The 25,174-nt window shown below is 36.8% G+C and overlaps 1 protein-coding gene across 1 annotated transcript in view; it reads right to left on the bottom strand.

Annotated features, from left to right (window-relative positions):
* The window catches only part of PCLO (piccolo presynaptic cytomatrix protein), a 341,606-nt gene that overhangs the window by 156,344 nt on the left and 160,088 nt on the right, over positions 1 to 25,174 (bottom strand). The window contains exons 5-6 of the mRNA XM_087821122.1: positions 12,229 to 17,314; positions 9,851 to 11,862 (exon numbers count right to left, since the gene is read on the bottom strand). Coding sequence (XP_087677248.1) covers positions 9,851 to 11,862; positions 12,229 to 17,314 — 7,098 coding nt within the window. The remainder of the gene's footprint in view (positions 1 to 9,850; positions 11,863 to 12,228; positions 17,315 to 25,174) is intronic.

Consider the following 25,174-nt stretch of genomic DNA (forward strand, 5'->3'; position numbering starts at 1 on the left):
AATAATAAAAGTTTCCAAGAATTAACATTAAACCTTATCCAGAAACGTAAATGTAAAAGTATAAAGCATCTTCCCTCTTTTCTTTACAGCAGTCATTTCTTGTACTGCAGCATGGCTGAGTATTGTAGTACTGCCTGCCTATGAATTATTCCGTTTTGAGAACAAATTATTGATCCATAAGAGAGATTTTAGTGACTCTAATGCTTCTATAAAATATTTTCTCATTGGCAATCTCTCATTGGAACAAATTTAAGTTTATTTCAAATGCTGTAAAGTGTAAACATCTGACTCTACACATGGGGTATTAAAATTATGATTGATTACTACATGATGTGTTCTCTAAAGCATCAGGTCATTAGCAATTTGAGAAATGATGAGTCAATAACTACCTATCAAAAGCCATGGAAAATACAATGACCATTTTAATAGTGGCACAGAGTCTTTACTAAATTATCTTGAGATAACAAAGGTATTTTACATTCAGACTCTTGAAATGCCTAACCACAAAAATCACAGGAACCTCTTTTGTTTGTTTGCTTCTCTCTCACTGATTATCCTCTGGACTAGAACACACACTTGGAACATGACCTTAAAATAGCTCAGAGTTACTTTTATCACATATGTTTGCAGTGAATGAAGTATTTCTTTTTCATAAACCCAAATCATGTAAAATAGATCCTCCAAATTAAATTAAATTTTCTTGTAAAGTACGTGACCATGGCCCTTATTCAATATAAACTGCCTAACTATTGAGTTCTTTAGAAGACAATACCATTAACAATGGATAAAAGATGGCAATTAAACAAAGTGGCAAGAAATATTTTATTCAGTCTTCTAAAAGATAAAGCTCATGAGTTTATATAAATATGACAATATTTTTACTAAATGTCATTTTAAGAGGTTAACTTCTTTTTCAATTCTCAATTCTACACATTCAATTACATGAGAATAGGGGTGTACTTGGATGGTGATGAGGATTTCCCAACTGGATAAATAGTGAAATCTGAGCTTAATGATCGTTCTGCATTTGAGTATTTACAGGCATCAGCTACTGCCAGAAAGGGAAGAACTGGCTGAAAGCACCAACAAAAAAGTTTTATTAAGAATACAGTAATATTGCTGTTTTGTTAGAAACATTTCTATCATTTTAATATCCATAACACACTGAAGAAATTCATGCATACTTATCCATGTCAAAAGAAAATCAATGCTGTGATGTAAAGTTTTTATGAAGTATTATAAAACTATTAACAATCAGCATCAATTAGTACTTTACGCAGTGATTTCATCAGAGTTAAAGAAATAAATAAGCCACGCACTTATCCTCTCTGCCTGGATATTGAGATCTGTGATTTAGGACTGAGTTTATCAGAAAAAACAATGAGGACTTGACTTGTCCTTATCTTGCTAAAACATACTACCTAATAGGTAAGAAATTAAAATCTGGTCCAACTTAATAAAAATAATTTATTCACGTAGATAAAATAGTTTATCAGAGAGCCCAAACAATTGTATATATATTTTTTCATACACTTATATTTAATCATTCACTTGAGGAGGGAGAAAGGAGTGGGAGTGAGGAGTGTAACCAATCAATCAGTTTAGCTTCAAATCTTCTACTTTTACTGATACTGTATTCCTTCAGGAGGGTTATATATTGTTCTTCACAAAACTGTTTCTGTTTGCCATCTCATGAAATTTTTTCAACCAAAAAAAAAAGATAGCAGTTCTATAAATCTAGCTTAGTGATTTCTTATATTGTTTTCAACCATTAAGGTTAACTTTTTCAACTGTTTTAACTCATTTTTGAGGTTAAAATAAAATAGATAAAAATTCCCTTTGTTGTTTATAGCTTCAGGCTACACTACCTTAGTTTATTTAGCCAGTTCATTTAAGACTTAGTTTAGCTCACCACACTTGTTCTACTGCCCTCCTAATTCAAATTCTGTACATAATTCAAGATACAGAACATCACCAAACAGAAAATACTGTTAAATATTGGGGCCTCATTTAATGCAAATATGGTCTGGGAGTAGGGGTAAAAAGAACACTTCAGGTTCCTCTTCTTTAAAATATGGAATAAAAATAAACATAAAGCATATAAAAAATAAGTGGTTTGGATCTCAACAAAGCAACTGCAGTGAAAATATTTTATTAGTTATAAGATGCTATAAAAGCATTAAACATATTATGTATACGTTTATTATATGTAAGTATGTATACACATATATGCCTATCATAAATATATACTATTTTGATGTTGAATACAATGACAGGAAAATGTCAAGCAACTATTGGAATATATTGTAATGCCACTATATACCTTATACCTCAAACTTTCAAATATTTGTATATCATAATCATTTCAGTTGATTGTAAATTTTTCAGTAAAAGCTAAGGCAGTCAGTTAGAGAATCTTAAATTATATGAATAATCTTTCTGATATATGTAAATAACACCATTATAAAACAGGTGTTTTCATCAAAGTCAGTCTTAATAGACTGATTTCTTATGTTGCTTTTCAAAGAAAGTAATGAAAAACAAAAGCTAATAAATATTTTCCTTCAAATCACACTTGGCTACCAAAATTATTATTTCTTAAACTGTACATTCTGACAGAAATAAAATGGACAGAAATAAAAGTTCTCAATTTAATTATGGAAATTACCCTTAGAAATAGACATTAAACCATTCCAAAAATCTTAAAATATAGCTATGAAAATAGCAATCAGTGAAGCAAAACATATCCTTGTAAAAATCGCCTCATGAATTTCATCTGCTTAGCAATAGGATTCTGGCTTAAACTCTAGCATAAAATAATTTTAATAAGGAGTTTAGCTATTACTAGAACAGCTCTAAACTTGTACAGTAAGTCTACGGTAGGACTAATCAACTTTAATACCTAATGCCCTATGTATTTTTAAAACCTTGTAAAGGTGATAACATTTTAAATGTAGCGCATTTTAGTACAAAAAGTGGAGTGTACATCATTGACAAAATACGTGCCACTTATGAAATATATGCCTTTTTTGATAGAGAAATCATTTTAAAATATCATTTTTTTAAGATAGAAAAATCTTAGAATGAATTAGATCCCTTCCAGCTCCAGACAAATTCTTTGAATTCACATTACTATTTCTCCCAATGGATAACATCACTTTCTCCCAATTTTGAAAATAACATGCTATATTATACATATTTTTAAGAACATGCTATATTATTAACCTTCCTTCTTGAAGTCATCAATCATCTGTGGTTAATGATATAATCACAGTCTCACTGTGTAGAATAAAGACAAAGGGCATAAGATACACATTTGGCCCTCTGGTTTAAGAACATTTTGTAGATGTGATGCTAGACATGATCCACAGATGTCCACAAAAATAATGGACTGAAATGAATTTGAGAGAGTACAGTGTCACCCATTAAGCAATTGGAAGAAAAATACAGAGAAAGCAAAAGGAAAACCTGTAACAGAACCACACAAAAAGTGCAGGGGACGGATGAGTAAAATTTTGTTTGCTTTCTTTTTATATTTTTGTTTTATGTGGGAGTAAGAAATTGGTGAATTCCTCCAAACTGAAAGCCGTTTCATGGATAAAGAGGTCCATTTATTCACTAATTCATCAAATTAATTTATTGCTATAGGGAATCTAACTAAGAATCAGGCATCTTTCTAGGCAATGGGGACATAACAGTGAACGTAATAAACAAAAATCTTCACCCATAAATTCTGCTGGGGGAAGAGGAACAATAAATAAGGAAACAGCCCAGCCGGGCGTGGCTCAGCGGTTGAACATCGACCTGGGATCCAGGTGATCGGGGTTCGATTCCCGGTCAGGGCACATGCCCGGTTGTGGGCTCCACCTCTAGTTGGGGGCGCACCGGAGGCAGCCAATCAATGACTCTCTCATCTTTGATGTTTCTATCTCTCTATTCCTCTCCCTTCCTCTCTCTGAAATCAATAAAGATATATTAAATAAACAAACAAACAAACAAACAAACACAATATTCCTGATGACGCATGTGATACGGAGACAAATCAAGAAGGGGGTAAGGGGAGAGTGTTTAAAAAGTGGGTGGTTTTCAACTGGTCAGTTAAGGAAGGCCTCATGACCCAAAAGAGTAAATTAAACACAGTGATAGAGAATAGGAATCTGAAATTTCTTGAGAAGCAGCATTATATACTCCACAGAATATGAAAGGCACACAGTTAGTAGGAGATTTGAGAATTATTTCTACCAACCCATAAAGTACAGTTCTTTAATGATAGTTGGCAAATTTCTGTTAAGGAAAGACAAATGTTGCCAATGTCAATGTGAGGAAAGGGAATCAACTGTACTGGACACAATTGCCAGACTTAAGGATGGAAGGTTATAAATGTTCCTTCATTCAATCATTACAGATACGTATTTGATCACTCTATACCAGTTTCCACCATTTTTAACTCTCTGGCTTTCATAAGACATTTTAATTGAAAACAAGTTCTACTGTTAAAAGTTAGAAAATCACTGTTTACATACTACCTTTCATTTGGAACCATACTTCTTTCTGTGCTTTTTCTAAGTCACTATGAAAACACATTATCAAGTCATATCTAAGTAGCAAGCTTAACTGTAGGGGAAGGAATAAATTCTGACTTTGTTTTAGTTGTACCTCTTGGGAATTTTTCTGGGGAGAAAACTAAAGGATTTTTTTAAAAAAGTAATTTTTTCCATCTTTACTCAGTTAAAAATTTTTATTCATAAAGAGAAGTAGACTGCAAGACAAAACTGTTGGTTAAATAAATGCTGTCAAAAAATGGAATTTGGCTATCGAACCAGAGTGAAGGGGTCTATAAAAGGATAGTGCTCACTTCTTAAAGACATTGGAGAATATTGCATAACAATAAAATAATCTCAGATAGCTCCTTGCTCTAGTGATGTCCACTATGTCTATTATTTTATGATTTTGTTAATTAATGCTAATTGTAATCAACTGAATGTATAAGATATCTTAGCGGCAGCATGAACTCAAATGCCAGTGAAACACTAACTAGACAATATATGCTCCTGCCTTGGAATTTCTAAGTCAAAGATGTAACCAAATCTATGATGGTAAAATGATATTAAAGTATCTTATGCCACATAGTTGAATTCCTATGGAATAAAATTTAAATCTCTGATGTTCCAAATTGCACAACTAATACAAATATTTTAAAACTCCAGGGAGATTTTACTCATAATGAAAAAGTAATAATTCAAGCTCTCCAAAAAAGTCTGTGAGATAGTCACTAAGAAAAAAAAAAAAATGTAGGGAAAGAGGGCCGAAAACAAACTAAAAAAAGTCCACATTTGCTGTGAACAAACAAAAAATGCAATATAGTGCTTTCATACGTGTTGCGGCTTGCATGGTGCCTCTCCCCCTCCAAAAGAAAAGATGTGTTGTAGTCCTAAGCCCTAGTACCTCAGAACGCGAAACTATTCAGACACAGGGTATTTACAGAGGGAACCAAGTTAAATCAAGGTCATTTATGTGGGACCTAATCAATACGACTGTTGTCCTTCTAAAGGGGAAATTTAACACACGGACAGAGACACAAAGAGGGAGGACAATGTTAAGAGACACAGGGAGACCATCAACCACAAGACAAGAAATACTAGAGGCCAGCAGAAGCTAGGAGAGTGGCCCAGACGGCCCTCAGAGTGAACCGACGCAGCTGACACCTTCATTTTGGACATCTAGCCTCTAGAACTGTAACAACAAACTTCCGTTGTTTAAGCCAACTAGCCTGTGGTACTTTGTTATGAGAACCTTAGCCAATGAATACAATATATGGGCAAGAAGAACAAAACAAGCCCAGTGGCAGGGGACTAGGCAGGATCGCTGCCTCTCTGGTTCATCTTCTATTTGTAGAGTTTTCCAGAGTGTCTGGAAAAGAGCAATGAATGAATGAGATGAATGAATGCAAACAGGAATAAATTAAAAAATGAATAAATCTAATTAAGAGGGATTCAAACGGGAATTTAAGAAAGAGCAGAGGAAATTACAAGATAAAAAGACGGACACCAAACAAGGTATTGAATTTTTAAGAAAAATATTAAAAAATGTCCAGCCTGGCTGGCGTGGCTCAGTGGTTGAGCATCAACCCATGAACCAGGAAGTTGGGTTTGATGCCCGGTCAGGGCACATGCCCCGGTTGCCGGCTTGATCCCCAGTGGGGGGTGTGCAGGAAAAGCCGATCAATGCCTCTCTCATCATTGATGTTTCTCTCTCCCTCTCCCTTCCTCTGTCCGAAATCAATAAAAACATGTTCAAAAAATTTTTTTTTAAATGTCCAGTATCAGACGACACAAATAAAGGATAAGAGCTATAACATGCAGAGTCTAATATTCTAATTCTGGTCACGTTTTTGGCTTATTAAGGAACCATGATAAAGTCAATGGCCTATTCTGGGCTTAGTTCCTCATTTCCAAGGCAGCTGGACTGTCTGAATAGCTAAATATACTTCAACTGTGGATGTCTACATAAAAATAAAGTGGAATTGACATTTTAAGCAAAGGAGATAAAAGTTCAGATTATCAACAAGACTGGCTAGGATGGGTCTAGTTTGTGGTAATTAAAAGGTAAGCAGCCCGAGTCTTTTAATGCATGTTTCATACCATCGCCTCTATACCTATACTGGCCCCTTTATACAGTGATTTAATAAATGTTGAGGGCCTACTTTGTTCTAGGCACTTGGGACTAGAGCAGCAAACAAAGCAGAATTCCTGCTGTTGTACAGGCTATGTTCCACTGAGGAAGAAAGATGATATTTGATTAATAAGTAATATATACAAATGAAGATGATGCAGTTGTGGAGATTCATGGTGACAAGTTGACTTTTTTAGAGAATAAGCTAAGGAGAGCCTCTCTGTGGAAGTGAAATTTAAGTAGAAATCTGTACACAGGAGTTAGCCAGGCAAAGATCTGGGGAAAGAGATCCAGACATGGTCCCGGGTGAGGGTGAGGTTGGCACATCCAAAGAAGGAAAGAAGGGCAAGGTCAGCGGTTGGAAGCAGAGCAACAAGGTGGGCAGGAGGCAAATGTGGTCATATGAGTCCATGTTAAAAAAATTCTAATATATTCTGAATTTGATGAACATCTGTTGGAGAGTTTATTCTGGGGAATGCATGATGTAATTTGATGTAGATTTTAGAAAATCACCCTAGATGCAGCTGAGAGAACTGACGGTAAGGAAGACGAGAGCGGAGGGAGTCCAAGGGCTAGTGCAAAGCGTAAATTAAAAAATGACGGTGGCTTTGATCTTGGCTCCCTATAGCCCAAGGGAAGTAAATCTGAACTCTAACTTGGCAAATTAGGTCCCCTGCAACCTGTTCCTTTGCAAGTTTCCGGTTTCAGTTACAGTAAACCTTTCTCCTACCTCGTTGCTTTACATCTGTTCACCAATCTGAACATCTGCACCTTTTGTTCCCTCTATTTAGAATAACTGTCATTTCTCTTCATGGTAAAACAGAAATCTCACCTTCATGTTTCAGAATCTCCTCTTTGAAACATTTCCTGACACCTTCAGGAAGAGGGGATTGTACCACAAAATCTCATCTAGTATAAAACTCATCTTTCATGCTGTATTGTAAGTGTTACTATGATGTCTCAATTCCAACTGAATGGTGTGATTGTTTTCAGAGAAAATTAACAATATGTAAACTACTAAGCTAGACTTAAACCTATATCACTATAAATATCATTTAGAAGATTATTCATTTCAGTACAACTAATACTTAGTGATCCAGGCTTATAAGTAAGAAATTAATTTTATTTAAAACAGACTCAAAGCACAACTAAAAATTTGCAAAAAAACACACACTGTAAAATTCACACTTTAGTATCAAAGTATCTAAAGTGCTAAAAACTGTGCCTGTATATCAAATGGCATGCCTTGTGTGTGCAATAAAACAACATCTTTGAGTTTGTACATAATTATTCCATATTAAAGCATACATGGAGCTTGACCAATTAGAAAAATGAGCTATTGAATTGTGTTCCAAGGCTCAATTCACCTGGGATTTTTCAGGTTCAGGATATTATTTAGCAATTCTACTCAACTTTTTATGATTAAATAGTTAATCAATATTACTGATACAATAAATAATACAACCCATACAACCCACTGTATCTTTCATTTCGTACTTCCAAGTCCAAAGTGAATACTGTGAGGAAAAAATATTGACAACCTGAATCTCTTCTTTAACTGAGTTAGTTTGAACTAAGAGTTCAGAGCCATAGATTAAGTAAATAATTGATATATCAACCAGAAAAGCCTATTCTTTCTAGTGACAGAAGCCTTGAACATTACTTTCAAATACTATTAAAAAACACATTTTCAAAGTTTTCCAATTAACTCTTTAGATTAATTTATAGGCCACAGCTGTAAAGATATCTATTTATTATAACTGAGTTATAATCCCTTCTCACAATAGATTTAATTCTAGAAACAAAGCTATACATAAAATAATTCTCTGTAAACTGAATAAAATCTCAATGTACCAGTGGTTCCCTGATTTAACAGTTATGACCTCTGTCCCTCATATGAAAAAAGTTTTACATTTAGGATATACTGTTTAAGAAAGTCCATAATATCAAAATGCCACTATAAAACTAGAAAACTTAAACATGAATTTGTAATTTATTAATGTGGCTATGGATATGTCTATATACATATAAACAGACTTACAGTCATATATAATGGCATATTTTTCATTCGACAGCCAATGTTTAACATACAGGGTATGGCAAAAATAGGTTTACAGCTGTTCGTATGGAAAATAATAATTAATAAATAATAATACTAGAATAAACTGTTTTGCACACTCACAACTATAAACCTACTTTTGTTCCACCATGTATATGGGTCAGTGGAGATAAATAGCAATATCTAGAAAAGCCCATCTAGAATCTTTGGGGTTTAAAGATCTAGAATTCAAAAACCAGTTCATGAAGGGAAACTTTTAAATTCAACCATCATATTTATCAATAACTTTCTAAAGAATTATATATTGGATTTTAAGTAGGACATGTCCGCTTTTATTGCTGATTATTAACATTTCTTCTTTTCAGCTATAGCGATCTTCACAACTGCGTCCCAAATATCTATATATGTACTTTTCCCTTTAAAGCATACCTATATATTTTCAAATTAATAATTTTTAATCTCTATTATTCAAAGAAACATACAAATTATTTTTGCTTCTATAATCACCAGGACTAAGGCTTACTTAAGAATAGATTAAGACAGTCACCAGAAACAAAATAAGAATGGATGAACTATGAAGATCGTATTATGCTTTCACCTACCTGCCCTAGAAATCTTCTCTTTTGAGAAGTAAATGCCCTAAGCCCTTTTATGAAAACCTTCTGGCTGGAGGAAGAAGAAACTGACTAGATAATCTCCAAAGACCTTCCCACTAAGAATTCCAGTATCCATGGGTCTAAATTTATGGCCATCCTTTGCCTTATTTGTTTATATCCAATGTTTATACGATCGTTGAATGTGAGTATTAATTACACTCACTGAAATCTCAGTCTACAACAAACACGGGAGATTTCAAGATGAGAACAAAACTTTCAGTCTCATTAAGTCATAAAACAACAAACTCCTTTCTCATCTTGCCTCACAAAAAAGAACATGTTTTCTTTTTGTGGGAATGTATACATTTCTATTTCTTCCCCAAATTACTAATGGAATGATACTCACTGAAATTTGGTATTGGGTTCCTGAGGTACCAGGAGCGTTACTGCTTCCTAAAGTCTGCAAACACATGGTTAACATCAACTCATCCACTGTCTTCTAACTGAAAAGAATCACTCTTACCGTGTAGCCCTCGGTATACTGAAAAGGAGCCCTGGAATTTTCGTCTGCTGTTGGACTCAGAGGCTTGGGGTCAGACATGGACCGCTGCATCATCTTGGCTGTCTTAGGACTCGCTGGGGGAACTTTAGCCATATCTGGATGCAGTACTTTCTGTGGACTTATGTCATCAGGGAGGGGTTTTTCATAAGGTACAAAGGCTGATTCTAAGGCTTTGCCTGGTGAAAGTGGTGAGATGGGTGAATAAAGGACTTTTGGAGATTTGGGTGGGGAAGGAGCCAGCTGCAGGGTGGAATCTGCCCGAAGGTGAGATGAGTAACCGATCTCTAAAGGTGTTGGGCGTTTCTTGTCTTTGGGTGGAGATGTGGCACTCAGATATTGAGGACTCTGTGTGTCTGACTCTGCTTCTGTCTGGCATCCTAAACTGCCCCCTTTGTAAGTCTTTTCAGGTGCTGAAATGTGTTTAGTTATTTCTACCTTGGCATCCACGCGCGCCCGTATCGAAGGTGTCCGTATGGTTCCGACGGGTTCAGTTTGCACAGACATCTCTGCCACTGTCTGGACGCCTACGCTGGAGACTTTGGAAAGGGGTCTGGTCTTCTCAGCCTCTGCAGTGCTGTCACCATATTTTGCTACGCGAGTTTTTCTCCTCGACCGAGTAGGCACGTCCCAGTCATCCTGATCTTCGTCATCAGTTTGGACACTGGTATCAACACTCTTCTTAGTTTTCCTTCTCCTACTCACATAACTCCGATCTGCAGCATCTTCCTCATCAGTCTGCACTCCACTGTCTACTATCTTTTTAAAACAGCGGGGGTCCTCTGCCAGATGTTCCCCTGTCTCATCGTACTGTCCGCGGGCTTTAGCTCCAGAGCTTCTCTTTTTGGGTTGTTTTTCATCTTTCACAACAACATCCGTTAAAGGTATTTCTGAAACTGTACTCAGGATGCCAGGTGGGGCGATGTACTGAGTGACGCCGTCGGACTGGACCGTGTACCACCCTTGGCTTTGTGGAATTTCAATCGCCACAACGGCCGAGGCGGTGGTGGTGGCATCTTCAGCCGCCCAAAACTGACCGCCTTCTGGAGCGGCGTACTGACCTTCCAACATCGCTTGCTCCGTGGTGGTTTGTGGAGAAGCAGTTCCAGAGGGGTCGTAGTTATACTGGTAGATCTGGCGAATCTTCTGCTCCTCTAGCTGCTGGTGAAGCTTTTGCTGCAGCTGCTGGATCTGCTCCAGCTGTAACTGCTGCTGAGCTAATGTCTCCTGCCTCATCATGAACTGGGCTTGACGCTCTTCTTCTTGCTGATAGAGAAGGTGCTGTTTCATAGACTGCAGTTCCTCGAGCTTTTTTTGAACCATGATCTTTTCTTGTTCTCGGAACCTTTGAATTTCCTGACGTTCCCACTCCAATTCCTCAGCAAAACGCTGTTGCTTAATTTTCTCCAGCTCCAAGAGCTCACGCTCCAAGTCTAGCTGCTGTTGTTGTTTATCTTCTTCGGGGACAATTAAAATAGCACTTTCATCTCCCACCACTTCAGAAAACACTTCAGATGCTGTGGTTAAAGTGGGAACCGAGTCTATTGTCTCAGCAGTAAGAGTTTCCATAGTAATAGTTTGAGGACTGGCATTGATATCAATACCAGTTACTACAATGTCTGTTTCAGATGCACCTGTTGTTAAGAAATATGATCTAGGCATCGGCTGGCTCTGGTGCAAGGTGGATAATGAAGTCACTGCATCAGTTGTATGCACACCAGACAGATCCCTCATGGTGGTGCTGAAAATGGAGCCGGGTTGTGTGGTGATAGCAAATGTGGAGGGAACTGGAGTTGCCACTGAAGAATAGACAACCCCGTTAGTTGACCTCAAAACACTCCCCACACCATACTGGGCTGGAGGTGGAGTCATTCTTGCTGTGGAATACTGCGGGGTACTAATGCCAGCTCCTGAAATGACTTGTCGTGTTTCTGGATATGGGCCTGCAGTCTTGCTTGAATAATCCATTACCTCACCTGAAATACAGGGTATAGTTATAGTCCAGTTCCCAGAATGAATGATGCTTTTTGGGTCTGAAAGAGCTCTCAATCTTGATGAACATAATGAATGGGACTGCATGCAAATTCACTGGTTAACCTAATTAGATGCCGAATAAAAGCAATGCTGAACATGCAGGCACATGCAGGTGACTCTGGGCAGAACAAATTAAAAAAAAAATGAAGAAACAGAAGCGCACATGTACTCCAAATATGTTGCCAAAATATCCAAAGGAAGAGAAAAAGTAACAAAATGGAAAAAGGGACCACATTTTCATCCTGAAATGAGATGAGGAACACCATAATGATATTTCAAGGAAAGGTCTGCTGCCACATCATACTGACCTGCGGAACTTCTCCCTGAAGTTAGATCTACTGCTGCATCAGTTTCTCCTGAATAATCAAAAGCATTCTTACTTTTATAGAAAAAATGTCCAGCTTCTGCTAAATTAGTGTCAGACATGGAAGGCTTCATTCCCCCAATCCCTCTGTAGCCATACTGCCCTGATCGATCATACTGATAGTGGTCGTCCCTATAGCCGAAACGATCCTCAGGGAGAGTAGCTGCAGGCTGCTGTGCTGTGCAGCTCCTCCCGAAAGGTAACTTATAAACCACATCACAGCACACAGCTCTTCTCCCTGCGGTCAGATCAACAGGTTTTTCATCATCTTCTATTATTTTGGTCACCACACCTGAAGTGGACTCATCCATTGTTACAACAGTCCTGTGAGACTTTGTGGTGCTGAGATCCACCGCTTCACCATCAGTGATTCCCTGGGGTGTGGTGCCATCCGTCCATCCATTTGTGACACCAACAGGAGGCACAGTAACAGGCTTTGCAGTAGCCAGTGTCACTGGGTGTGCTGAAGTACTTAAAGACAAGTTTATTGGTGCTTCCTGCCTAACTGTAGGAAAGGGCTGGCCACTTGGCATCCTGTATGGGGGCTCAGCATGCTTTGATGTAGTAAGCTGAAGTGGTGGTGGTGCTGCGTGTTCTACACCCACCAGGCTTTCTGTGCCTGCGGTGTAACCAGCTGTGCATGCGACGGCAGCCACTGTCTCGGCGACCAGGGATATTGGAGTCGCTGCTGAGGAAGCTGCACTGAGATTTATAATAGAGGGTTGGACAGCACTGATTTGTCTCCCATAAGCTTCTTTTGCTGTGGTCTGCCTTTTCACATCCACTGCAGAAGCAGAAAGATCCATACATTTTTCAGTTACTTTAACTCCTGCTTTTGGTACTGTACGCAAATCAATGGCATCACCAATAAGTTGCAACTTTCCACTTTCTTTATGCTGATGCTTTTCTAAATGCAGGTTATCTAAAGCAAGAGGCTCCGGAGGAATTGTTATAGAGACGCTGCCAAGACCAACACCAGAGACTGTACTTCTGGCTGCTGAAACCTCAGCCTTAGAAACTTCAGTTGTGAGAAGCTCTGTAAATGAACTTGGGGCTGCTTGACATGAAGACAGTGTTGTGACAGGGATAGCAGAAAATGTCTGCAAAGCTCCTGGGATGTACAGGCTCTGTTCTGATGAATATGAAATTTCTGTAGCTGCCATAGGAGGAACTACAGAAAATACTGGTTCGGTGGCAATCATATCTTTGAGGGGTGATCCGAGGGGCCAACTGGTAATTGCCTGACTAGCTGAAGAATCTGTTGGAGTCCCGGGTTCAGATGGCAACGTGATAACCACATACGTTTCCATGAGGGATTTGGAAAGTCTTGGGGACGATTTGTTAGAGTGAGGGGAAAGTGGGGAGGTAGGAGAAGGCAATCTATAATCCGCTGTAGTGACTAAATTTAATGTCATATTTGAAGGTGAAGATATACCTGTTAGTTTGGGGTGTGTATCTGTTGGTTTTTGTGTAGTTATTGGAAGCTGAGGAACTGATGGTTTAGGGGCAATGGGAGGTTTGCTTGGCTCAGGTCTATGTGTAAATACAAGCCTAGATGGAATTGAAGATGGCTTAGGAGGAACAGGAGGAGGTGCAGTGGTACATATTTTTGTTACAGGTAACCCATTGCTCCTTGGAACATCTGGAGTCTCTACAGTAGTAACAGTGTCGACTAGAGACGTAGCTGTCATAGTTAGAGTCACTGGAGCTGTAACTGTTAACTTTTTTTTAGGATGAATAATAGCAGGTTTAGGCGAAGTTGGTGGAGGCAGTGGTGGGGGAGGAGGGGGAGGGGGAGGAGGGGGAGGAGGGGGAGGGGGAGGAGGAGGGGGAGGAGGTTGAGCTGATGTGTCCAAAGAAGAACTTCGTAGGAATGGACGTGTTTTAGTTGGAAGAGAGGAAACAGAAAGACTGCCAGATGGCAACTGAGATGCAGGTTTTGCTTGACCAAAGACCTCTCCAGATACAAAGTATGCACTTGAAACTTGATCCATCATTGGAAGGGCTGTTCCAGAAGGTGGTTGATCATGCACAGTTTCAGATAGGCTGGTTTTTGTTAGTTCAGCCTCAGACTCCTTCCTTTTATCTCTGTAAGCTTCCAAAACTTCCAGAATAATTCCATTCCCAGTTTCCTTCTTGGCTTTCTTCACTGGGCCTTTTTCAGACATAGATAAGTCAGTGGAAACAGTGTCAGCAATTAGCCCCTTGGGTTTAGTTTCTTCAGATTCTAAGATAGAAGGTGTCATATCAGATAAGGAAACTGCAATATGATCAGCACTAGTTCTACCATCTGGTATGGTAGTCTGATCTAAAGATATACTTATTTCTTCTGGATAGTCTATAATGCTGCCTGGAAAATAGGTTGATGACAAAATCATCTCAGAATCTTCTAATTTAGTCACTATGTCTACTGGCTCTGTATAAACTGTAGTTATGCTATCCAGGGTAGTAATGGGTGAGGAGCTATCTGTGGTACAAACTGAAGAAACCGATGATGTGAGGGAAGGTGTATCAGAGGGTGGGACAGATGTAGCACTTTCTGAAGCCTCAGAGTAGGTCAAAATCAGCGATTCATGGGCAATTATCTCTTGAATTTCTCTTGTGTAATCGGTTACATATTCATCTTCAATTTCCTCTGTTGAAAAATGCTGGGTTATTTTAACGTCTGGAATAGAGAGTGTTGCACTGCTGGTTGAATCTGTAAGAGATGCTCCTGAAAGAATACTTGATGTCAAAGATTCATCGGGCAACCTATCAAAGTCCACAGTGGGCTCCGTCATGTCGTCCCTGACGGGGGGCTGGGCTGTGCTGGATTCAGGTGTTAACTGCATCTGTTGCCTCTTCATGAGCTCTTCATAGGCAGCATCAGCATCTAGTAATTGTTTTTCTTCACTGGTAGAAGTTACCATACTACCCAGATCCACTATCTCATGGCTTTCTGGGATGATATAAGAACTTGAAACAATGTCTTCTTGAGGCACGACAGAATGTAAGCTTTCTAGCTCATAAAACTCTTTCTGGAGGTCTGTAATTTTCTGCATAGGATCATCATAAATCTGTTCTGGAAGTCTTATTTTTTGCTCTCTCCCTCTCTGCTGCATAAATCCATTTTCGTCTTCTTGCCTTGTTAGCAGGCTGCCATCAACCGAACCATTGTATGTGTCCTCTACTAAAGATTCATAAATGTAATCCTCTATTAACATCCCACCATACAAAGGCTCCTTTTCAAACATTTCATCTCGTTCATTTGCAGCTGGAAAAGCTTTATATTTGTGGGGTTTATGCATCATTTCTTCATATATCTCCTCAGCACTTTTTAATGCCTTTGGGCCACCTTCTTTCTGCATAATAGCATGCTCATCTGTTGGTGAGTATAAAGACACAGCTGTGGGTAATTTATAAACTTTTTGCACCTCTATTATTTTTTCTGGGCTTATTTCAAAACCCTCTGGATCTGACTCTATGCTAGGTGAATATTCAGAACAAGACGATCGATGGAGCTCCTCCATTTCTGCAGCTTGACGCAATTCTTCTGTTGGAGATGCATCTTCAATGGGAGAGAGATTACTGGGTGGTGTCTTCGGTCTTTCCCTCCTTCTCTGAGCTCGAAGTTCATCTTTGTCTTTCTTTGATTTTTTACTAGAACTCTTTCTTTGCTGCTGTTCCAGTTCCCGCTGCTTTTCTTGCTCCTTCAATAATTCTTCTTCCTCTCTCAGTTCTTCTTCCTCTGAGGAATCTTCAATTGTAGGTAAAAGAGGACCGTGTGACCTGTGCCGAGCTTTGCGTTGCTGTTTGCTCTCTCCTTTTTTGTGACTTGGGCTACTGTCACTGTCCTCATCGAGCGATGACACTGATGTAGGGGATGTGCCAGGAGTGAAGCTGGAAGCATGAAGACTAGAAGATCCTTCCCCCCTGGACCTATCTTCTGGAGAGTCTGTCAGGCTTTCCATTTCTAATTCTGGCTCTTCATCAAAGTACAGTGTTGTTTTTTTCTGGGTTGACTCTGCAGAATATTTGTCTGCTATTGTGCTGTTGAGCTCGATGGTTTTAAAGCGACGTAGCCCTCCTCCTCCAGCAACTACAAGTTCTTCACCCTCCTGACTTTTAGTTTCTCTGTATTTAATTTCAGGACTTTCATCAAACGTCTCATCATCTTCATCATGCCACGAATGGCGTCTCCCCGCGTCGTCGTCAAAGCTTGTGCTGCTTTTTCGAGTCAGTCGCTTGTGTTTCCCTGCCGCGACCTTCCCTTTCCCTTTCGTTTCTTCCTTCTTCTGGCTCTCAATACTACCACCAATCTCTTTGAGCTGTTTCCTAATGAACTCGTCATCTTCAGAACCTGAAGCATCTTCATCAGCGCTCATTTCTATGATCTGTTTTCGGATAAAGTCCTCCTCTTCTCCCGATCCCTGGCTGTCTTCCTGTTTATACTCATCGCTGCTCGAAGAACCGACGCTAGTTCTCCGTTTTCTTTGTGGGACAGGTGAGTTTTCACTTTCACTACTGTCTTCAACTGAATCGTAAGGCTGTCTTCTTGCAGCTACGTCATCGACAAACTCCGACTTTTCTTTGGGGTCCTTCCTGGAAGGAGCATCTAGCTGGGCATCTTTTGTAAACATATCTTTTTCTTCTTGACCCTCTTTGAGCGTCTCTTCTGAAATTGTTGTATCCAGGGTTTCAGTTAAACTCTGAGCTTTCTGCTCATCCTTCGGATGCTCGGGAGAAACCTGCTGAGGCTGTGTTTTCTTTTCTGACCTTTCTTCAACAAGCGTACTTGCCTGGGCTTCCAAAATGGACAGGACTGTACTTTCCAACTTGGCCAAATCCGAGGGGCTGGAAGGGCTGCTTTCTTGTGAAAACGAGTCCTTTTTGAGTCCCTTGAGCAAATCCTTCTCATCACTTGGAATAAGACTTGGAATTTCACCAAGTGAACCTGATATGCCATCAGAAGAATATCCTGTGTCACTCAAACCTTGTGGGCTTTTCGGCTGTTGAGAACTTGAGGTGTCTGATTTGTCATCTTCCTTTTCCTAGCAGGGAGGAAAAGATACAGGAAAACTTAACATGATTAAACTAATAAAATGGCCTCTCCATTACTCCCAAATAACTATTATGAACAGCAAAAATATATAATTTTTTTTCAACTGTAAGCCAGTATTGTCTTAAATAAATCTTTGAATGGGCAAAAAATGAAAACAGTTAATCCATATTGATTAAGGTTAGTTTTCATTTAATCTAAGATTAAATGTCAATTCAAAATGACATTTTTTTAGTCCGTTAATGCTCTATCTTTTTACATTTCAATGCCATTTTCCTTCAAAAACATGATTTTTCTTTCTCAGTAAATTTACTTTGGGATAGAATTCAAATTATTAAAGAAAAAATTTAATGATATGTTTCCACTGACATAATTAATACCTTGGGATTATGAAGACAGACAAAGAAAGAATCAGAGGATGGGTTTTTACCTAGCTACAAGTCTTTTGGGATGTCGGAAAATTAACAGAAGTAAGCATATATCAACTGGGGCCACACTGATATCTGCCTCACCTACCACAAGGATTTTCTTTTTCTTAGAGAGATTCAAACAAGACACTGTTTTTGAAAGACATTTTAGAAAACGTAAAACTTATAAACATAAAACATAAACTATTAACTTGGTATTGCAGTTAACATTACAATGCCATATCACTTGAAAGGAATGTTTAGAAATTGTAAACTTTGTAAAAGTAACACAATAACTGGTCTGACTTATGGCTTCAGTAAAAGGGAAATAGCTATTATTTTTGTAAGGTTGTTAAGCACATTAATCTTCAGGATCTCACCTCAAAGATATTTAACAAATATCACTTATAAATGTCTTCTGACTGAAAATACTTGTATTTTTATCTTCACAGTATTTCAAAGTCAGCTCCTTTCAACCAGCACAACAGCTAACTTTGTGAATGGACAGATGGGCTTTCCAGGGAGCTGGGACACAGTAGACAAGTCACAGGCTTCAACTACTGCTTTCCTATGATAAAGCCACGATGACAATTTGATTCAATCAGAGAGGCAGGCCTTAAACAAAAATGTTAAACATAGAGACTTTTTGCATAAGTCCAAATTTTAAAGAGCTGTGAGCAAAATGAAACCCTGCTGATCCAGTTAGTTTCCATGTTTAAAGGAGAACATCAGAAAAACCCCACATCCCTAGGTGAGGAAGAGCTCAGGTGAAGAGCGGCACAAGGGCCCAGGCATGCTCTATTTGACGCTGGCCTACGGGGTCACCTCGATTCCACTAAGTCTGTATCCTGAACTGACCATCGCAGTATTTTCAGTGGGTGTGTGGGCACGGCTCCTCCAACCCATCTACAGCCAAAAGGAACAGATGTCAGGCTGGATAACAAACAAACATGCAAAAACATCTTCTTTCCTGCCTTCCTTCCCTCCTGCCTTCCTTTCTTCCTTCCTTCCCTGTCTCCTCCTGCTTCTCATATTCCCGTTACCTACATAGTTCTCAAATATAAAAGTCGTTGGCTTGATATTAACTTTACACTCATTTTCATCTCAATACATGTCTTTATTATGTATGGTTAGAGATGTACCTTGAACAAATCACAGAGTAAAATGCTTTTGCTGAATTTGCCAACATGACTTAATTTAAAAAGACAGTCTGATATATTTTTCACAACTTTAGTCGAAAAAGTAATGTCTACTCTTTGGGTTACCAAGAATTAATTTCTCTGCACCATTTCAGCTGTCTTTGCAGGGAAGGGTTACTTATCTGCAATTATGAGACTATAGTAATAGGGCTAATGAGCCCCCAACTAACGTTGGATCCTTTTTCTTAAGAGCTACACATTGAAGAGGTAAACAAGGGAAAATCTTCTAATGAAATCTCTCTGGATGGTCACAGTGGAGGGATATTTCCATCTCCTCAAATCCCACAGAAAGCCAGAGGACATTTTTTTTACTCCAATATGCTTTCTATGTCTTTCCTTGTCTTCTTTTCCAAGCTTCACTAAATGACAATAAACACCATGAACACTGGGGTGGAGTATCTAAGCTCCTTGTGAGTAAAAGGGCAAGAAAATGATCTTTCATAATCAAAGTTTGATGGTGTCATTTGCATTCTTTATTTTGTGTCTGCATATATTATAAAACAACAATATAACAAAACTATACATGTATAGAAGGAATGTTACTATTGTTACATATAACAACTCATTGAGTATAATAAAGGATAAATTATAATTTTATACAACAGATAACGAAAGTTCTAGTGATATTTTACAAAAATCAGATTAGGACCAGACATACATAATGTAACAAAGGAAATTGAGATACATTAGACAGAAGACTGACACACATAAATAACAAAATACCTACCCTACCATCCCCTTTATGTAGCCTTTCACTTTCTGTTCATGTTTTCCTTCTTTCTTTAGTAATATGTTCTACCCCCTTCTCCCTCCTACCTCTATCTTCTTGGTCTCCTTTCTCCATTCTCCTCACAGGATTGATTCAGAAAGTATCTATGATGATTTCCCTCCCTAAGGACTCCTCTTCCCCATATTATAGGGTGGCAAAAAATCTAGGAAGGTTTTGCTCTACAGGTTTGTGGGTCTAAGATAAAATGTTTGGTGTGTTTAATAAGGAAATAAAGCTAAGTGACAAAAAGGCATTTGGCTAGACTATGCAGAAAGAACACTTGGTCATGTCCTTATTGTACCATAGTATGCTGAAAAAATTCATAATGTCAATTTTTATCATACTAAGTAGCATAGGTATAAAGTTCCCTGATGCAGGTGAGTGATCTGCTCCTTCATTATACTGCTAGATTGTTAATCATTAGATCATATACTAACCAGGCTCTTTGCCTCTTTAAGGCACCTACACATTCATCTTTTCACCTGTTGCTAAAATTCAAACAAAAAGTTTTTCTTCATATACAGAGATCAGCACGCTGAGGTACTCATCTGTCCATCCATTTATTCCTCCTGTGCTATCCACTCTCCTTCCTGAAATACCCGGTGTGATTACTAATGCAATTTGTACCCATGTAGGTTCACTGGTCTATACAGATTTAACATTGCAAACACTTGCTTCACAAATAACATTTCTTAACACGGGAATAATTTGATCAAATATGAAAGAGTAGATGGAACCGATAAGAATGTAAAACACAGTGTGTAAGTTAGGTTTGATTTTCTCTAATTATTCAAACTTCAAATGGATGTCTAAAGAACTATGATCAAAGGATTTATGTGATGAAGGAATAACATATTATTTTCTCCCAAATATCTCTAGAACTAAAAGATTGAGAGTTTTCTCTCAGTTGCTTCAAAACTGTGTCGCTACTCAGTAACCTATTAGGATTTAATGAAGTGAAAAGATTCAAATGGCTCTTTTAAGTTTATACATATATATTAACAAATATACATATGTGTATAAATATCACTGATTTTTCTTATTTTGTATTTTCTTCATTTGAGTAATTAGATGTTAAAATTAATTATCCATTTCATTTTTTTCAAAATACATCTAGAATGACCTCTGAAATTATTACATAAGAATAAAATTCCAAGTATCTACCATTTGCAAGATAATTTTGTTTGTCATCTCAGATGGAGGCAGTGAGTGGGAACAGCCATAATTTAAGCATATCTTTTTTTTCAATAGCAATGTTATTTTTCACCTGCCCTGAAGAACACATTTTCCCTGTATCTTTCTAAGTACAATTTCCATTAGACTCTATTATACTGACTTTTATTTTTTATTATGTATTATGCTTTTCCCATGTATCGTATTATGGCTACTTGAGACTAGGGTCTATGTAAATGAAACAATCACTTAAAATTTCCAGAGGCTAAGATTCATATATTTTGTACTTGCCAGTATAAAGCAGAGAGTAGAGAATTCCTGTTTTTCCAATATTCTTCTGCAGAAAGGCAGTGAGTTGAGACCCATTTGAAGCTCTGTCTTATTTTGAGACATCTCTAGTGGTGAGGAATATGCCAAGACGCATCTGCACAGCCCCACTTACCTGCCCTTTTCCCAAATGAAACATTGAGTCTTCCATGTTAAAGGTAAATGGAAGGTATCTGAATATTATTGGGGTTAAGAACTGAATTCCTGGTTAAATATAATACTGTACAAAGAAAGGGTGCAATATTAAGTTGTTGGTTAATTTCCCCCAAGTCATTTATTTTAATGGGCCAAAGTAAAACAATAAATGTAGTATCTTTAATCATTTGTAAAATGTTTCAGTCAAAATGGTTTGCTAGTCTGAGTGTTCCAATACTCTAAACAAGATTAAGTCCATAAAATTCACTGAGCCTGGAGAGAAAAATCAGAAAGTCCCACCTACATGGCAATCCTTTTCAGTACAAAAAAACCTCATTATTTTTCATCCTATCTGATTACGCTGCTACAATAAATATGTGTGTGTGTGCGCGTGTGTGTATGAAACTTGAATGCTAACCCCTGGGTCATATTAACCAGAAATAAAAGTTTATGCTAATGGGTGTTGACATTTTGGCTTTTATCAGGAAAGTTACAGTGTTTCGATGTATGTATCAAATGTAGATAAGCTGTATTCTTTTTAAATATATAAAAGAGAATTCTCTAGTAACATGTAATTTAAAAATATTAAGCTAAAAAAGTAAAGAAAAATGTACCTTTCAAATTATTTACTATATTTCAGAATAAATTTTAATTCCACTTCACAAACTCATTTTGAAAGACAGGAATGAATGGGGAAAAAATGATATGGCAACAAAGAAATGCAAATGATATACTATAATAATATGAGTGACACAAATGACAAATGAATTAATAAAATAAATATATAAACAAAGTAAAAAATTACAGAAAGTGTTTGGGATTATAGTGGGAGCTGCCAAGATATATGTGATTATAATAATGAAAAGGCAATATGTCAAAAGTATCATGGGAAAGAAGCATTGTGTACAGTGTTTAAGAAGCTCAGCTTTTATAATCAGGACTGAACTATAATCTTAGCTTTGCTGTTTCCCAGCTATGTGAGCTTAGGCACAGAAATTTAGTTTTCCTCTCTTTAAAGCAGATATAATATTTATCTCATCATTAGTTATGTGGATTAAATGATAGAAAAGAGACTTAACATAGTACCCAGAACAAAGTAAAAGGTAAATTAAGAGAATTATTTGATTTCCAAAAAAGCTAATTTAAATCTGATCAATGTAGGGAGTTCAACAGCAAAAGTGACGGCCATTAAAAAGAAGAGTGGCCTAGAGGTCCGGGTGGGATTTTTCTGATAGGGTTGACCTAAGGGCGCAGCATCAGTGCACAGAGAAGAAGTGAGTACAGGTTTAGGAGGGAGATAGCACAGGCTACATTTAGGAATTAAACAAAGGCCTATTTGGCTGGTTTCCTATTTCTCACTTGTGGGGAATATTAGGTTGTTTGAAAGTTATATTGGAACCATACTTCAGAGGGCTGAGAAAGCCAAGCTAAACTGTTAAGTCAGGAGTCTTGATAGTGGGGTGCAGAAACCCGGGCAAATATACCAAATTATTTAAGGGACTGTAAAAAGTAAACATTAATATTTTTATTTTATTTTCAATCCAAAATTATATTTTGCTAATTTTAATTAAAAGATTGACACCACTATTCATTTATTTCTCATGTCAGCTGGCCACATGGTCTGTGATAATCCTGGGAGAAAACTGGAAGTTATACTTGAAGGAAAAAGTATAGTGAGGCACTTATTTCATTTGCTCACCTTTATATTGAAGCTAATCAATCATTCAGTTAGGCAGGTTTGTGGCCCAAATTACCCAGTTTCAACTAAACCAACTTTCCTATAATAGGTAAATGGTAGACAAAACATTCTTTAAAAAGATTTTCACAAAAAAATCATGTGTTAAGTATGATACTAATAATGTAAGAAACATACAAACACATTAATAAAGCAAATTCCATATTGTTACAAACTTTTCATTAGCAAGTTTACAAGGTAAAAGCAACGATGACCAAGTTGAATCAGATCTGACACAAGTTAGCCAAAAATGTTTGACATTATCTGGAAAACTATTTAAGATCTGAATGTACATCTATTATTTCCAATAACACATTGTCTATGCACATAATGTGCTTTTGCATTAAAGTAAGTGATATTATGACACCAATACAAAAACATCCAGTACTTTATAATTTTTTAATAAATTGAATAATAAAGACATAACCTTCATTTGCGTTTTCTTATTTAAAAGTGTAAGAAAAAAATCACATGCGATTTGGGGAAGTTGTTTTTCTGCCATGGAAAAATGTCTAAAGTAATATGTAGAAACCAATATGGTAACAAATCAAACTGCATGTCTTTGTTAGCAAATATTGTTAGAAGAAACAAAGAAGTAACTGTAGAAGGTTTGGGGGAAAATTATTAAAACAAAGTAAGTAACAAAAGGTTACATAATAGAAACAAAATAGAGATATTTCTAACATGCTCAGTTTATAATGTTTAATAATTCTGATTCTATAATAAAATCCTTAGAAAATTCTATTGTGAGTAATAATGTACCAATGTAGATAGCCTCAATATCAAGGGATTGGTATAATAAAGTTGTCTATATTTCTTAATTAAAAAACTATATATTTAATACTGAGGAATGGCTTTTCTGATGGAAATTATTTTTTTAAAGGGGAAGGTTATAGAGATATGAAATTCATTTACTTGTATTTGTTACAAGTAAGCCAGAATTGCAGAGTGCCTCAAGATTTTACAGATGTAGTACATGTTGTATACTAATGAGACCTTTATATTTTGAAGTATATCTTTAATATTTGGTACTGAGATAGAGAATAACTATGAATTTATTTTAACCACAGAGGCTTACTGATTATCTCACGGGAAATCAGTTTGAAAAGTTGTAAATGTGAAGATTTAATTCCTTTTTAACAAAAGTAGAAGAATCCCAAAGTTGCCCAACTTTTTGGTGATGACAATGGTTATCAGTAATACCATTTATTAGATATTTAGGAATAGTAAACCCTGGTTATTAGCAATATTCTACCTTTTAGGTATTAAAGAAAAAATAAACAATAGCCATCTCTTCAAAAAAATTACGATGTGAAAACACTCCTTTGAAGACAAATATTTGGAAATTATATGATTATGCTATATAAAATGACCTCATTTAAAAAAGCTGTCATATCAGCTCATTTAAAAAACTTTAAAGATAATATTTTATTCTGTTTATAAGTCTTCCAGATAAAGAACTCTGGTGGTTTTTAAAGATATTTGTTAAAACAATATTTAAAAACAACTAATTTTCTGATGATTGGTATCAGGGAAGGTTAACATTTGTGGAATTTCTACAATTAAGAAAAAAATTTGTTTTCAATTTCAAACTTAGAAAACAGATAGCAAGATTTGGCAAGTATAATCTTTGATCCACTTCCAACTCTGATATATGCTTGTGGGTTATCGTTTTTTGTTGTGATATTCATTAAAACTAAATGTCAAATATAAAAATAAACTTAGAAGTTTAATTTCAAATAACTTTCAAAAATTTCAAACCCAATTTTCTAAAATATTGAAGCACAGTTAAGTCAATCAATTCTCTCTATACAACACTACCATTAATCATATTTTAATGTGGTCAAATGTATCTACATCTAAATAAATATAATAAAATGATTAATTTTCCCCACTGATTTTATCTTATTTGTTAATATTTTATATTGTAAATAATACATTAGTAAATTAGTACATATAGTTAATTTAGAAATAAAATTAGTATATACATATTGAGGTTGTAAAATCATAGAAAAAATCATGATAAAAGGAAATGATAGTGATAAAGGTACAAAATAATATAAAAAGTGGTGTACTAACAAAATATTAGAACACATTGTCTAGATTA

The sequence above is a fragment of the Miniopterus natalensis genome, chromosome 10, assembly GCF_054644295.1.
Source record: "Miniopterus natalensis isolate mMinNat1 chromosome 10, mMinNat1.hap1, whole genome shotgun sequence".
NCBI classification, from domain to species: domain Eukaryota; kingdom Metazoa; phylum Chordata; class Mammalia; order Chiroptera; family Miniopteridae; genus Miniopterus; species Miniopterus natalensis.